Source organism: Gymnogyps californianus, chromosome 2 (genome assembly GCF_018139145.2).
Source record: "Gymnogyps californianus isolate 813 chromosome 2, ASM1813914v2, whole genome shotgun sequence".
Classification (NCBI taxonomy): Eukaryota; Metazoa; Chordata; class Aves; order Accipitriformes; family Cathartidae; genus Gymnogyps; species Gymnogyps californianus.
The window spans coordinates 95,958,733-95,976,291 of NC_059472.1; the positions used below are offsets into that span (position 1 = coordinate 95,958,733).

The 17,559-nt window shown below is 40.6% G+C and overlaps 1 protein-coding gene across 1 annotated transcript in view; it reads right to left on the reverse strand.

Moving 5' to 3' along the window:
* Nucleotides 1–17,559, reverse strand: part of LOC127012659 (uncharacterized) — a 74,060-nt gene that overhangs the window by 17,126 nt on the left and 39,375 nt on the right. Inside the window, exon 7 of the mRNA XM_050890892.1 lies at nucleotides 10,420–10,659. Coding sequence (XP_050746849.1) covers nucleotides 10,420–10,659 — 240 coding nt within the window. The remainder of the gene's footprint in view (nucleotides 1–10,419; nucleotides 10,660–17,559) is intronic.

Below are 17,559 nucleotides of genomic sequence, written 5' to 3' on the forward strand. Positions count from 1 at the left end.
GTGGTGGTTACAAGACTATGATCAAAGACAATTACCTGCATTACTGAACAATCCCAAAGCATAAGCAGCTGAAATCACTGCTGTATCACAACATCCCTTTTGGTTTCTCCCTTGTTTCCCAGACTTACTCTTTTCTTTAGAATAACTTCACAGTACACTCTCTTCTGCCAGCCTGCCTACAAACAGACAGTGGTCAAGCAGTTGGTGTAAGGGTAACTGAGACTATTAAAAATTCATTTCTTTGTTTCCTGCTCGCAGTTATTCTTCATTTGCTGTAACTTCCCATCCTGGACCTAGACTGCAAACTCACTTTTGGGGACTGGAAGCATCCCTTTGCTTACAGGTACAGGAGCTGGATGTTTAAGCCATGCCATGATCCAAACACATAACAACAAAAGACATAATAAAAAAAATAAGGATTTTGTCACACATCTGCATGCTACAAAGCCTGAGGCTGTAAGATTCATTCTGGGAGTCTCATGCATGAACGCTGGGTGTCTGACCAAGGTAGGACAGTGTCACACTTCTCAGCATACATGGTCGAATAAAACATACCTACCAAGTAAGAAATTTCTTTCTGTTTAATCCATACAAAAATCTTGGCCAAGTCTCTGTTACTCTATGCCGGTGTGCCAAGCATTCACGCATGCACCTGTGAGCTTTCGTTTCCATTCTGATGGCTGCTGGGAGTGTGATTTATACAGGGGAACTGCTGGTTAGGAAGGGACAGCCAGGCTGACGCAGCAGAGTTTCAAAAAGGAGGCGGGTCCCCTCAACAGCCCCACGCTAAGCCCGTTCCCATCGCCACAGTGAACGCGCATCTCCGTCACAGCCCGCTGTTGCACGGCCGCAGGGTCAGACAGCCCTGGGAGGAGCTCGGTGTTGTGCCACCTGCCCTTCATTAGCCTCCTCCTAGGCGGTGAGCCCAAGAGCAGGGATCTGGGGCACAGCCAGCATGACCTGTAGGCATAGATACACAAAGGCATTAAGGCACATAGCTCCGATTGAAATCCACAGTCCTTGAGTGCCTGTGTGCCTCTGTGGGTTTGGGCTGTCATGCTCAGGTACAGGGCAGGGAACAGCTCAGGTGGTTAGAGGAGGAGGAAGGGAATCAGTAATTGCTCTCTTTCATAAGAGACTCGGGGCAGTGCCTGGGATGGGGAAGGCACAGGCAGCTCAAACTGACTAGTTTGTTTTGATGGACTGGTTTTTTTCTGAAGAAAAAAAAAAATCAGCAGTTATATTTTCCCTGCTGGCGGCAACCTCTTTTAAGGCACTATTTGGTAAGTTAGTCCACAAGCCTGCACCAATACTGTTGATGTTCAAAGAGAGCATACTACCTAAATACAGCTTCCTGGGTTTTAATGGGTCTACTCTCTAACACCTTAGCTCACTCTTTCTCCTTGCTCAGGTAAAATTTCCATTGAGGTCTGTGAGGTATATAGCCTTTTACAGTGCTACAAAAACATCCAGCGCCCACCTTTTACTGGTGTAATTTCTTCTGCAAAGAGAGATGCAGCAGAGAATAAATAATGTTTGTGTGTGCCTGCACAGGCACAAGTAATTCTTCTTAGTCTGCAGTTAACAGTGTTGCATTTAATTGAATTAAATCATAGTGAACTAAAATTATCTCTTGCCACTATTTGTGAATTCAACTGTTTTATATCAGTTTTATTGTAATATATCTTACTTCCCCATATGCCACCATAATTTCAGCAAAGAAATCATTTACTCTAGAGAGAGAATGAATTCTATTTGAATATTTCAATAAACAGATCCAGTGTGAGGTTTTGGGGGTTTTTGTCTGATTTACTCTTGGGCTTTAACCTTGTCAGAGAAGAAATAAACCTTTGCTTCTCTCCTCTGCACCTTCAAATGCTTTCAATTTAGAAGAAAAAGGACAAAAGTTACATTACTTAATTCACATCACACAAAAATTTGACCACTAAACATGTACAACTCAAATGGATTAAAGTGAGTTAGAATATGCAAAAGCAATTCAATGTTTACTTATTATATAGAAGAATCCTGCAAAACACCACATAAATTAACAGCTCATCATTTCTGATAATGAAAACTGTGGCAAATGGACCTCACTGGTGTAAAACATGGGTAGAAAACCTTCTAAATAGGAAGCAGTTCCCATCAAACTATTTCATTAACAAATAAAAAATTACTTCACTATGTGAAATGAATAGTGCTGGAGACAAGGCTGTTATTGCCAAAATAAGGTGGAGCTTTCACAACCAGATTTCAAGCCCTCCCTGTTTATGTGCAAGGCCAGCATACAGGCAGAGGGAAGGGCATTCTTGACAAGTGTTTGTGTAACTGTGAAATTTATAAAAGGCCAGAGGGGAGGGAATAGAAACAGAGACAGAGGTAAAAATAAAATATCATGTTATTAGGGTTTTCCAAAAGTCCTATCTATCATCAGAATGTCCTGGAGTATCTGGAAACTTACTTCCCCGGCTTTCCATCGCTGCCTGTCTTTGAACAGGTATCTGAATACAAAATAACACGCATATCAAAGGAGGACCGTGCAGTGCACTATCATTCATTTCCCCGTATATATATATATATTTTTTTATTTTCTGAAAGAGAACAGACCTTTCAAGCCTGACATAGGTCAAACGACTCCCTGACTCCTCTCCCTGCAGCTTGCAGATCTCCTTAAACCTTTATGCAGTACCACCATCTTTCCTGTGATCCAGTATCCCAGCCTTCCTGATGGTGGGGGAGTATGGACCAGAAGTGGTTGCAGTACAGCATGCAAGCTCAGGATCACGGATGAGCCGCACAGAGCGCAGGGCAGCAGTATCTGTAAGCAGGCAATTTATTCGCTACTCTCAGTCCTGCAGCAGTGGCAGCAAGCAGGATTTCTCCTGACACACTGTGCCAAAGCACCCCGGCACCTTCCCAGAGCCACACCGAATGCCCTGATGGAAACACCTCCTGCCCTCTCCTATGCTACCAGAGCAGCGACAATTCCCCACTGCCTCTCTTTCCTCTAGGAGAGATAACTCAGGGTGTAGTTAACTCCAGCAGCATCATATGTGACATGACTACCTTACACCAGAGGACCAGAATCTGGCCTTTTATCTTCCCAAATACAGGGGAATAATGTTTGCATTCTGTGAGCTTTAGCCTCTGCATCTGTTGTTAATTGTCCTGGCACATCTGCTGCTAATTCTTTTCTGTTCTTTGACCAGCAGGGAGTAGTAATGTATGGTACAGCCAGCTCTAGCCTCCCCGAGTGTTTCTGGTGATGTACCACTGGCCTGGGTGGATTCTGACCTCATCTTGCAAGGGGAGAAGTAGTATTTGTAAGAGGAAGGCAGGAACCCCAGTTCCTTCTCCTGCCACTCCTGTCTCATTTATTCCTGAGATTGATTCCAGCACGGTCAGAGCATGAGTTTCCTGGGATAACGTAGGCCACCAACATGAAACAGCAGAGTGTATTTCTTTTGTGTCAAGAGGACACGTACTTTGCCCAGAAACTACTCGGAGCCAAGGAGTCTCACGAAGACGTGGCTCGTTCGGCATGCAGGGCTGTCACACAGCAGTGGCACTCTGCCGGCCCTGGGCTCTGGTGCAGGAGCAGGCAGCTTTCCTCTCTTTTTCGCTCCATCTGCTGCTCCATCTCAGGTCTCTTTCCTGATGCTGTTCTGGATTCCCCATCATGCCTCATGTAGCACAGTATACCCTTCCTCCATAAGCTTAGGTCCAGCCGGGGACGCAGCAACGCTGCCTTCACCAGGGAAGATGTGCCAATGCGGAGTTCACGCTCCTGCAGTATTTCCTGGATGGTCCAGACCTGGTCAGGCTCTGCTCTCTTTCCAGGGGCTCAGCTATCACCCATCCAGTGAAGAAATGGGAAGACCAGCTCCTGATAACAAACCCCCTTTTTCCTTGTGTGCTCTGCTTAAAAATGGCATGTTTAAACATGATCACTTTTTGTTCTTTTGTGGCATAAAGTACTCTTCCCATTTCTGTAGTACAGCTTTACAACTAACCTGCTCATCCTGAGTTCACAGATAACTATGTAAAATGTGAAATGCTTCAAAACCAGTTATTTTAAGAAAAAAAAAAAACCAGTGTCTTCTGAGGGTGTTTTGCTGGCTCCCACAACTTGCAAATACGGACCAAAACACAGCTTAAGCCCCTTTTCGCAGTTCCAGACTGTTAGCTCTGGTGAGTCATGGAATTGCTCCGTTTTTCCACTCACAGCATTTTTTGTTGCGGTGGGCATTTATTTTGTTCTTGGTGTCCTCTGTTGTTTGGAGTTTACTTGGAGCTAATGATACAGGCAGGGGCTGCTGCATTCTGCCTTCCCGCTGATCTGCCCCAGATAATATATAACTTTTGTACAACTATTGTGACCTATGGCTCTCTTACAGATATAATTTCCCACTAGGTAGGGAATAGGCCATGGAGTTGTCCAAAATAAAAGCCTGTCCCTAGATGCTCCTAATTTTTAACATATGTCTGCTAGATTTTCCAATGCAGACCACATACCTTACCTTCTAACCCTAGTTAGATATGATGCATTATAATGTAGACCACCTTTCTGAGGTCTTTGGGCAGTATGTGTCGGTCTAAGCTGAAGGAGCATGCACGGTACAGTCCAGTGGGTGTTTCCAAGAACTCCTCCACTGGAGCACAATAATTACACAACATGTGAAAAGTAACTCCAATTAATTATCGAAAACAAAACCTGGGATAAGTAGTAACCTTTTGCATAAGTAAATCAATTGCATAATGCTAAATAAGGTAGATGCAATAGATTCTAATATGCAATGGCTTTGTAATATCAGCACACTAGACTTAATGAATCCCTTCAAGTCTTCACACAGTGCTGGAAATTGAGATTTCCATGTTGGGAAAGTCCATCTATGGGCAGCAAAGGGGTCTCCAGAGAAACTACCTGGCTGCAGCTCGTGGATGGAACAGGATCTGTGCACAGCAGAGAACTGGGCCAAAGGAGGTCCCCATGACACTTTCTGCTGGGCCCACAGCAAGGAGAAAGACTCATGGACATTTGGGGACAAGAGCACTATTGAAGGGCTAGCAGACAGCCCGAGCAGCATGAGACCCTTGGCCCCGTGGTGTAAGCAGCGCCCAGTCCGAGGACTGCTCGCAGCACGCCGCAGAGGTCTGTCACCAGGATGGCACAGCGGCACAGGGGTGTGACACAGCCAGAACAGAATTGCTCTGAAAACAGGCGTTTTGAGGAGCTGTTGCAAAAAGACATTTAGCAAATAGCAATCAAAGACCAAAACCTCAGACAAACTCAGACAAACAAAATAGAAGCAGTAATAAGTATGTGTTCCTGCTGCGTGAAAAAAACATCAAACTTGCAGTCTTCAAATAAATACAGGCATCTGTCTAAGCTTAGTTCTTGCATTTATCAAAAGGTTCACGTAGCACCTTATCATCCCAACTACAAATAATTGCATCCAGGGAAAATTTAAGTGGCTGTCATTTTGAAAGTCCTCTGGCACTGCCAAGCATTATTACTTCCTATCTTTTTTCCCATAGTGTATCAAACTCTTATGTTATGTCCTATAAAGCGTCCTAGAGCTAAATGTTCTTCATCTGTGCCAGCGTTTCGCTCAAGAATAAAATGGGGGGGGGAGAAAAAAAGTTTGTGCTCTACTTTTCCTAATGATACCTTGTTTTGTAATTACTAAAAGCATCACAGTCCTTAGCTGCTGACATACAGAAAATAAGGTCCTTGAAACTGTTTGTTTCATCATATTTTAAAAATTAATACCTTAGGTGATGTTAATCAGTTTCTGATATATGTAGTTTTCAAACTGCACTTCAGGGAAGAAAATGCTGGAAATGACTAATAACAACAAAGGTATTAACTATATTCGTTATATACCTAACTCCAAATATGAACATTACCAAAGTACTTTGCCATCTTAAGTATTTAGGAAGCCTTAAATAAAAAATAAATCCACCTCATTCAGTGAAATAGAACATCCTCTTTTTCCAAGCAAAAGAGTTCAAATTTATTAATTTTGTAGCTATATTTTAAAATGAGTGTCAGCCCCTGCTAGATGACTGCATGATAAGTGTCCTGAAACTTCAGGAAAAGGCACTAAATTTTTCACAGCATTTGTGTTTCATTTTCAGTGTAATAAAAATATGGTGCCCTTTTAATAATGAATAATAGATCTCCTGGTATGATTTACATGCGTGGATTAAATGTCATGTTTGAAAAGTTGCTGTTTTATTCATATTGAATTTCCCTCAAGTAAAACAAAATGGTACCCAGCTACTGTTATAATATTGCTAGTACCTTGCCACACTGATACATAAATATTAACCAGTTGATATACTCTTTAAAAATCTACAGATCTGTGAACTGTTCTGTCAGCAATAGTGGCTTTATATGCATATGAACTGATTTAGTGCTATCCCGAGTTCCAAGTACGTTGGGGAAAATGTGTGGCACCAGCGCTCATGTACTTCTGGAGCTCATATTTTTTTTTGCTGAAGTGCCGATTTTGGAAGATTGGCACAGAAGAAGGACCAATGCCAAACAGGTGTAGCAGGATTGGGGTTAAAAAGCAGCTTGGGGAACCCAACAGTGACATGATTGTCCCTACTTCTCCTCAGCAGTGCTGGACTGACATCCCAGGTGACTGGACAACTTAAAGAATGTTTTTTAAATGTCACTTGCAGGCAGTCTCATTGGCTTATAGTGCTCTTCGCAACAGCTGAAAATTTCCTATCTGAACTTTCCTTTCTGAACAAAAACTTGCTTCCTAACAGGCAATATTTTTTCTGGAAAAGCATTCCAGAAATATTTATAATTTATTGCAAATACTGGAAATAGGAACATCTTCCTTAAAGGTTGCTTGTCTCAGTAGGTGAAACTTGCAATGTACAACAAAATATTTTGGTCCTGATAATTGAAATTATAGCTGAAAACATTTTTTTTTTGAAAGAAAAGAAGCATTTTTGCCACACTCCAATTTTTATTCCATTGAAGCCAATGAATATTTTGACTCTGAAAAGTGAGGATTTGTTCTTCTTGTTGTAATTGTTTCATACAACTATTTTAATGTTTACTGAACTAACTTAAGAAAAGCTGACCAAAAAAAACCCCACCACTTTTTCTTTTTCTGAGCAAAATTAAACTTTCGCATACCGCAACTCATTTGTGCTCTTCAAGTCATCATTAAGCTGAAAAATGTAATCTGGACTTGCTAACACTGGGACATGGATCCTATGGAGTAATAAGACACTGCTTTAAATACACGGTGAATGAAAAATGTTTACTGACTTTTTAGGTCTTATCTATAGTAGGACCTTAGCTACCATGAGACAGCAATAAAGAAATTATACTAGTAAAATCCTTAAGTCTAGTGTAAAGATGATGCAGTCACATCTGTGCAGGTGCTGCTGAGGACAATCTAATTGTGTAACTGCCTCACTAGATGCGCAGTAAACATCTCATCTCCTTTCCTATCCTGTCCTTACTCAACTTTCATTCCAGACCTGAGAAAAATCAGGCAGTGCAAGAGTATATTGAAAGTTTAAGAACAAAGCTTCTTTACTGCCAGAGTTAACCTACTGCATTTTTTGAATCTCAGCTTGAGTTCACGTTCAGTTTGTGTTATAATGTAGGTGAAGCTTCAAAATAGCTCTTGCTTCACCTAAAACAGACAACATTAACCCATGTAAGTCTAAAGTCCCCTTGCATAAAATATATGAAAACATCCTTGAAATGCTGGGTCTAAAACAAGTCCCCTTCAGATCATGCTGTTGTTTGCTATTCCTGATGTTGTAGAGTCATTTGAAACAGCAATTGCATTTTATTGCAATCCAAAGCATTCATACATGTTTTGTCCAGCATAAGGATTTTTTAAGGAAAAAAAGTGACTCGTGACTTTCTGACTTTACTGAAAGCCAAATAAAATTCAGCTGGAGCTATTGGGAGCCACTGTCTAATATGTAGTCAGAGGTTATTGGGGGAGGTAGGTTGACAAACTAAAAAGGAGGACAGTGAAGGAGGGGAAAGAAGGCAAGCTGGCAAGCCAGAGCAAAGAACATTGATTAATGAACAAAAAACATTTTTGAAAGGTCGGGTGCGCAAGTCAGACTAGCCCTGAGGCAGATCTAACTTACATGACCAGCACTTTCTGTACGCAGCAGGTAACCCATGCTGACACCAACTTTGCCAACATGACAGGGTTATTATTTTTGGAAGGATGTAGTGTTCTGGAACAATTTCTCTAATATATTAGTTAAAACTGAGCTTTCCCTCAATATCAAGCATGCATGTCTTCATTTTCACTGTGTTTACACTGAACTCCTATCATTATTCTGGCCAATGAAAACAAAAGCTTATTCTTCATTTGTGAGCACTTGTATTTTCCCCCCTGTAATATATCCCAGGGCAGCAGTGCTGTACATAAGGTTGTGTTCAAACCCAGATGCTCATCTGGAGCTCACCACTAAGACCCCATTACTTACACTAAGTTTTGCAGTGGATGCTAACCATCTGAAGCCTAAAATTTGCCTCATCTCAGCACAGATCCTAAGGGTTTCTTTTGAAACATACCTTAAGGTTATGGGCCAATACCAAGGTGGAAGAACAGAAAGGTAGAATCATTCAGGATACAACACCTACGTCTTCAAAATGAGCTGGTGGAGGAGGTTCTCTAAAATTATGACATTAAGCTTTTGCTGTCCATTATACAGTGATGAAGACAGGAAATCATCAGAAGGTCATTTAATCCAACTTCTCCTCCTGGTCCTGCATTTTAAGTGGACTTGCCCGAGACCTGCACCCTGGTTCACTAGACTAAAAATGAAGTTTGGTGAAGATGCTAATTAAATGTCCACTGCGAGACTCAGAGGACTTTAAAGCAAACTCTGGAAAAGTGGTAAAACTACCAAGCATTTCTCTCAGACCTTTGGATGAAGCATAATAGCCACTTCTAAGCAATTACTGCGGTGTCTGCACAACCCAGTAGAGACTAACAGAAAGACAAGTACGTGGACTTCGCACATACTCCTCACAAATCCATGTCAGGAGTTCCTTTGCATTGAGGAGCAGCTGGCAAAAGACGGGTCAATCTGAACTAGTTCTTATTTAGTACTGAGAACAGAGATATGCAGTTTTGAACAGGGAACATTCACCAGGTAGGAGCAAAAGCAACAGGCAAGACCCAGGAGAAACACGGTGCTGAAAGCAAGAGCCAGGGCATGCCAGAGTCGTTCAGTCGTACTGCCCATAGTCTTCTCCTTTCAACGAAGCCTGAGAAGACAGTACTTTGTCTTCAAGGCAGTAAGCAGTATGCATGTGTCCTGCCTAGGGAGGAATCCTAGCTCAGTGATTTCTCTGACAGATACATGTATTTGTTTTAACATCATCTGACAGTCATATTCACAATTTCCCTCTCTCTATACATGATTCTTTTCATACCAACAGCTGTATTTACACACACTGTTCATTATCCATTGCAGAAGATAAACAATTAAAAAGCAGAAAATGTGACTTAGCAGCACTTTGTATATCACAAACCTAATAGCTGAAATGACCTATCTGCAAGTAACTGAAAGCATCAGTGCCATACATAAAAGTTGCTATCTGAAAGCTCTTTGAGATAGGGACTGCCTGTCTGTTCTGTATCTACACAACACTTTGCACAATGGAAGGGGTGGAGGAGGAAATCTACCATTCAGGTCATACTGCAAAATAAATAATTGAAAACAGAAAAGACTCTCCTTTCATTCTACTAATGCCTCATAACACACAAAAAACGCACACAGAGAGATGGGGGTTGTTTTTCAAACCGTAAAGAAGCTTTCATGTGCCAGAGAGTTTATCTGAGACCAATGTTTCAACCAGCACTAGGCATTAGCTACAACAGTGAGCAACTGACACACAACAATCCTGCCATGCACAGCATGCTTAGGCAGGAAAATATGTGTGCCTCAGTCGCAAAAGACAGAATAGAGCCTCAAGTGTTTGGGCTCCTTCCAAAATAATCCAAATGCTGCTTTTTTGGCAAATGGGGGTCAATGGAGCTAAAAACTCACAGAAGGATTTGGGCATTCATGTGTTTATATACACCCACTCGTTCATTTATTATTCTAAAGCTACTTCACAGAAATCAAATTACATAGCTGACAAGCTGCATAGATAAGAGAGAATAAAAGTAAAATTTAAAATTAGCTGACAACACTATATGATGTAGTGTATATTTGGCACTTTTAGAGTGAGTGATGAGGGTTAACCTAGGGGGAAAAAAATTGCACCTTCCTAAATTGCACCTTAAATTATTAAATAAATTATGAACATGATGGAATGCATTAAATATATAAGCCTGAAGGAGAAAGAGCGGATGTGTTTTAACTCTCAAAGCAAAGATAGCATATTTAAGAAGTGTTGCTTACTGTCTGGATACTTTGTCCGAAGTAGATTTCAATGTTGTAGAAGTTTCCATCGTGACTAACAGGCAGTGTTGTCCTGGCCTGAGGCTGCTCCTTCAGTTTGGGCCACTGCAGCAAGCCACCACCTAAGCGGCTGAGAACAGAAACTTTGAGGGTGTAGTGGCCTTTAGGGACCTTATCTTTGACTCCCCTCAGGCATTTGATGTGAATTTCTATCAGCTGCGGTGTCTTGGAGCAGTCAACCTAGGGAGAAGGCTCCGAGTTACTGACCTGGGTTGAGCTGACTTTAACCATACAATTAGCAAGAACAAATTTCTTCAAGAAAATAGCTACCGAAAAGCAGACAACATGCTTCTTGTTCAACCTGCAATTACCTATTGCTAACTGAGGATCTGCAATTAGGGAGGTCAAAAGTCATAGAGATGACAGATAAAAAAATAATACAAATGCTACTAATAAAATGTTTGGCATCCTTGGGGGAAGGTGGAGCTGTTGAAGTATGACACCAGAAGCCATTAGTCTGCAATAATAAGGCAGAATTAACTGGAAAACAACACCTTCAAAAATACAGTGTGCTTTGCAAGACAGACACAATACTTGATGTGATGAACAGGCTGCAGGCACAGAGTGAAAGACAGGGCAGACCATGTTTTTATACTAATTATTAGCCTTGCCAAAGCTATTAGTGCTGTGTAATATGCAGACTATCCTTTCACCTTCTGATTATCATATAATCAGATTCTCTTAAAAATAGTAATCAAAGTGCAACACGTGTAGAGTTTAATAACAACTCCCTACAGGCACCTTTATTCCAAGTCCAGACAAAAGGAAACATCTGCTGCTTGCTGTTGACAAGATGTTGTCTGATTTACAGAATGTTTAGTATGGAATAAATGCTGTGCTGTGTATCAGAAATGCCTTTCTAGTGCTTTCCTTGTACGCTCAGCTTACAGCGCGGAAGTTGGCAGAGGGGAACAGACACAGCGGTACGATCCTTACAAACCTTGCCTGAGTAAAGGCATAGGGTCTGTCCCACCACACCAGCAGATACTTCAGTGCTGCCCAAATGCAATCTGCAGGGTCAGGCACATAACAGGGAGTCCCAGTTTGGCTCCAGTGTTGACTTCAATGGATAAAATTGCTTCTGCAATAACTAATTATTTAGTGTTTCAAATCAGCAATGATATTTTTTTTTCTCCAAGGAATCAATTTCTTCTATTATTTTGAGAAAACACTAGTGCTAGGTCTTCTTTTCATGTAATGTCATACAAGAACCCATGCCACAATTCAGAATCAAATGGCTACCTTGACTACTAGGTTTAGTAGTCTCACAGTTTAAGCCTACAGTAGCTAATAATCTCTTCTTTAATCCTGTCTTGGATTTATTTTGGAAAAGATAGCATATTTCCATATAGATAGAAAGCTTCTGGAATTAAATTAAGCAGTTAAATAAACAGTTGAATTTGTTAAACTTCTTTTGTTTCTCAACACAAACCATACTTAACAACTAATCTGAATGACAATTATTTTCAGCTTAATTAGAAAATCTTAATTAACAATGAAGATTTAACCTTAATATTTTTGGTTTCTGAATCATATATAAAAAAATTAACATTATGTGAATAAATAAGACAATCTTTTTAAACCTCAAGGCAGGATTACTGATGCAGGCAGACTTCGTTATTAAACACATTCTAAATTAAACGCCTCTATGAATTTTATACTGAAATATATTGTGATAGTTTTGCATGCCAAATGTGACATTTTGTATTTTAGATTCATCTTCTGTAGTAATTTTGGAAATGTCATACAAACAAAGATTTTGTCATTTACCAATGGAATTACTATGCATGGCCGGTTAGCCATCTCTTTTCTGGCTCTTCTGGTTGTTTCAAGTCAGCAAGCCATAAAAAATCTTTATCTCTCTGAAACACAGCAATTTGGAAGATAATCGAATAGTGACTGGGGGGCAGAAACGCCAGTCTGAGGAATTATACCACAATCTCTCTTGCATTTACAACCTTCCTCAAAGCGAGTGTCAGTCGAGTAGGAAAAGGAGATAGAAGATTCATCATATTTCAAGCCTGTCTCATTTGCATGGTGGCATAGCTGTCTCATCTCCTGCTGAAAGACTTTGCTTGGCCAGCGCTGACACACTGTTTTGAAGAACTCTTGCCATGCCCAAATGATTCATCATTAATAGCTTTAGACATTCTCTTTAAGCGTCTGGTTACTTCTGCTGGAAAGCATATTTTGAAACCTGCTAAATTCTATCCTCTTAAACTATGAAAAGAAAAAAAGAAGAAATAACAATGCAATGCAATTGATCTAGTCACTTAGCAGTTTGCATCAGGGAAGAGAGCACTCATGGAGAACCTCACCTTCCCACAAGGTCCTGCTGCTCCATTTAATCCAGTATTCACACCTGCAAAGTTACCAAAGCTGGCTACCATTTCTTCTTCACAGCCATTCTCCTCCGCTTTCAATGGCTGACTTCCCACTCTGCAGCCGTTAGAAAAAGAAGAGGGAAGAAGAACTGAAAAGAAACGAACTACAATGCAGACACAGAAAGCCCTTGCTGTTGGAAATACATCACAGTTTGATGTTTTCCTTGAATATATCATAAGCCTTGCAGGGCACCCAAGAGAAACAACAGTGTGCTAAAGCAGAGAAATGGCTAGGCTTCAAAAAGCAGCATATGAAAAATGCAGTCACAGCCCCAGTAACATGACCAATATTTGTCAGTCTGCGCCACAGGTCAACATAAGGAACCTAAAGTTTCACTGCCCGTGTATAATCAGCTCTGTCTAGCATTGGGGCTCAGGTTCTAGGTTAAGAATATTAAAGTAGGAAGCCATTGCGTCTGTCTACACTTTGAGGACCTATTGACAGCTTCAGTAAACTGGAACAGGTTTTTGGAAACCATTGGTTCCTTGGGGATTGGGTTCCTTTAAACCACTGAAAAAAAAATCTTATTATATATAAGTCTTACCACTTTTTTTTCCAAAAAATATTATAAATTTATATATAAATCTTATATAATTTATAAATCTTCTAAAAGATCTTATTATATCTATATTTAAAAACTATATATATATTATATAAGTCAAATATAGGTATATACACACACACACACAAATTTTCAGCTGTATGTGAACCATTAAACCTTCCTTAGCATTCATATGTTACCTTCTTGTGTAGTTAAAGTAATTTTGGAGGTAATTATATCAACTCAAAGGTTTTTTTATTTTTAAAGAGAGGTCCCTGTAGCAACATAGAACATCAGCAAATAGTGTAAGAACAGCCCTACACTGGATAATCCAATGCTGCCCTGCTTAGTGCACAGGCTACACAAGAGGCACTGTACCCTACGGAGAAAGCCTTGTTCCTAGAGCACAGCAGGAGCAAATGCAAAACTAAGTGATTTACAATAAGCACTATAATGCTGTATGCTTTGGCAATCCCATCCCATCTTTCAACAGACGCAGAACCATGAGCAATTCCTCTGTCCCTACTTGGCACCAGCATCTAAATAGAAATGGCCCTAAGTAAAAACATCTGTAGATGCTCTGCTGGCTTCAGAACGCTTCAGCTCTTGCTTCCAAAACCCACTTTAAAAGGCTGGGGAGGGTCGGTCAGCCACACCAGCACTGGTGATGCTCCAGCCACACTTGCAAGTGGAGCTGGGGCAGGCAGCAGAGCACAGAGAAAGGCACGGTGGCTTTCAGGAGCGAGCTGTTCATGGCTGAGGGCCAGCCGTGCGCCACCCTGGAGGTCGAGGGAGCTGCCTGCAGCGTACTGAGAGGAGAGTCATATGGAGCCAAGGAGAAATCACTGCATCAGGTACAGCTGCAATTCAGGATTAGCTTAGACATCTACAACACAGGCGATCAGAGGACAGGCTCTCTTAGGTTGCCAAGCCATGTATTCAGTTAAGTTTTTAGCCACAAAAGAAAATGCTAAAATTTGGTGTTCATTTAAAACAAAAACAAAACCAAAAAAAAACCCCAAGAAAAAAAAGAAGAATCAAGAATCAAAACCAACAACAATTCCCTGGACTGCACTTCTGAAGCATTCCTTCAGTATTTTCTGACTTGCTTTTGGAAAATTCAACTCCAGTGTCTTCATTCTTGTTTCCTCCTTTGCATGCTAGGTGATAATATGAGAAGCCTCCACATTTGTAAAATTAACATGGTTCTTTATCAAGAAAATTACAGGGACTCTGCAATCATGCTAAACATCCCAGACTCATGCACATGCCCTAGCTAGGTAACACAGTTCGAATTCCCCTCTTCTGAAACAGATGCTCCCATCTCCAAGTTCTTGGCACATTGCTACAAATCAGTTTCTACTCAGACCTTGCCTATGCCTTTTTTTTTTTTAGAAACATATATATACACATTTACATCAGTAAAATTACCACTGGTGCATAGCTAAACTGTTATCCAGATTCCTCTACCAGTAGAATTGTATCATGTAAAAGCCCAGGCAATAGCTGAATCAGTTGGAAGGTCTGTGTAGATGCTAATCCCAATGACGTACATGGGAATTTTGCCCAAGCCAGGACCGATGAGAACTAAAGACAAGATTCCAGTGCCAAGGACTGAATACAAGAAGCACAGGGTCAACCACCTTTGAATTTTTATCCTTGAGCTGCAGTCAAGTCAACTTGGGTCCAGCTGTCCTAAATGGAAGTAACAGAAGATGGTTCTTAAATGGCACTAGCTAATTCGTAGAGCTGAAACATCTGAGAAGTTAACTTCTCTCCTTGAGAAGAATGGTCTGTTTGGAACTTTGTACTTATTTAGTTTCTCATGATGGAAATTATTTCACTTAATTTGGTTAGAGCTGCATTGACACAGGGGTTCATTAGGACACCCATTTGCTTGCAATTCAATTTAAAATTAAATACACTTTGTTGTTGATTTTATTACTTTTAAACTACTGTATCTATTGCCTTTATTAGCTGCTAATACACAATTATGAAGGTAAACAGTTTTCATTACTGAACATCAAACATTTAAATAACCGCATTTGATCTCTTTTCGGGTTGCACCATTTTTCTCCTTTCCCTCCTTTTGCTGGGTATTGGATTCAAGAGAATAATTTATTCAGTGAAGTTAGGCCTCTTTTGTGCTCACCAGTGTGCTCATCAGCTGTCACAGCAGAACATAGCTTCCTTGGCTGTATCCACGAGAGTTATTTACTTCCTCCATTCATTTCTTTACAGGTAATTTGATGCATGTATTTATCTGAAGGTCACATATAGCTTGATCACAAGAACATTGTTCCAATTCATATTTCCCTCACTCTCTAAGGGTAATTCAGAGGCAGGGATGAAGGGTGCTGGGAGAAGCCATTTGGTCACCTTTTGAAGTGCACTGTGTGTAGCACTTAAAAATTACAGCCCAAGCTGGGTATCTGAAAATGGAGGTATCCAAAACAGAGACCTCTTTCAAAAGCACAGGCTTAATTTTTGTAGGCCTGAGGTCCTTTGTTTGGGAGAAGTTCCATTCATTAATATCTGTAAAGCACTGAAAGATCTTTGGAAGGAAAGCACATTAGATAGAAGTACAAAGTAGCCCTTATCTGACATACCTTTGAAAGAGTTCATGAATCCTGGCTCGCAACTTTTGTTTCTTGTGGTGAGAGACTTCCTTGTGGTGCTTTGAGTCCCACATGCCAAAAAGAAAAAAAAGAAAAAGAAAAAACTTACAGTTTGTTTCCAAATGTACAGAAAGAACATGGAAATAAAAGCCATAAATGTGCAATTTTCCAAGGTTTGCCTTAGGGTCTTCTGGTAGAAGGTTTTCAGAAGCAATTAGGAATTTCAGCCACCATTACTTTATTCCATTATTTTTTCCATAACTTTTTTCCATATATTTTTCCATGTTTACTCTATTATTTCCAAGGGAAGCTGAGCTCTAATCTTGTTTTAAAAGCTTGATCAGTACAATATATATTTGTGCATGGTAGTGCCCTACAGTCCTTATTTTTACAACATCTAACACAGTCATATATATGCATACATATGTATACACATGTATAAGTGTGTTTGTACACACACAACAAAATATAACACACAGAACAGTTAGGCGTAGACCACCAGAAAGCCCACAACTTGCCCTGCTGTAAATCTGCTCCAAATCTTGATGCCTTGTCCCACCACAACTGTTTTTAAATGTTCGGTAAGAGGGACTGGCGTTTTTGGAGGTTGCAACGCATAGGAGGCTAACTCACATGAGCAGTCATCTCCCCCCATGGTTCTGCAGCTCTCCAGCATGAAGCTGGAGGGCCTGAAGTTATTTTACTCTTGCACAGCAAGCTGAAAAAGTCATTCCATCGAGAAGTCAGCATCCACATCTTTTGGACTGTGTACTCTGTGCGAAACCTGAAAACAATAACCCTGCTGAAGGTTGTAGACTCAGGAAAACAAAATTCTTCTCCCTGACCTGCACTGTTCAGAGATCTTGCTGAATATTCAAGGGCATTTCTCATGCCTGGATCTTCTACTGGTGTCTCTGAGACCGACACAGAATGTGCATGCAACACTATTAATATACAAGAAGGCTTCCTACTGTACGCCCTATACTGTCGTCTAAGTGTAAAATTATGCTCCACTTCCACTCCACTGGGTCCACCCTCAAAGCCAAAAAACATTTTGGTAGGGAGACAATGTAATAGTCAATGGAGAAAAATTCCCTCTCAGAGTCTCTATATCTGGCTATTGAAGTCTCTCTTTTCTTCCAAATCTCTAAATTTTTTGACAAATGTCTGGCTGTTTTCAAGGAAGCTTAGGAATCTCTGTTGAAGACTAAGGCAAAACATCCTGCTTATTTCCAAAATGAATATTGTCAGAGTATAAAAACAGACTACAAAAACATATTACAAAAGCCTGTGCAAGTAGCTTTTAACATAACTTTTTTAACCCTATAGAATTAAAGCAGAGACAACACGGTTGCCTTAAAATACAGTACGATTTGTTGGTAGTCCCAGCAGAGAGCCTCAGATGGATGCAATAAATCCTCCAGGCCCTGGTCAAGCATCACACATACACAATTAAAAAGGCGACATGACCAAACTAGTTCAAAGTGAGACCTCCCAGCTCTCCACATGGTAGTTGTGTCATGGGCAACGCTCCCT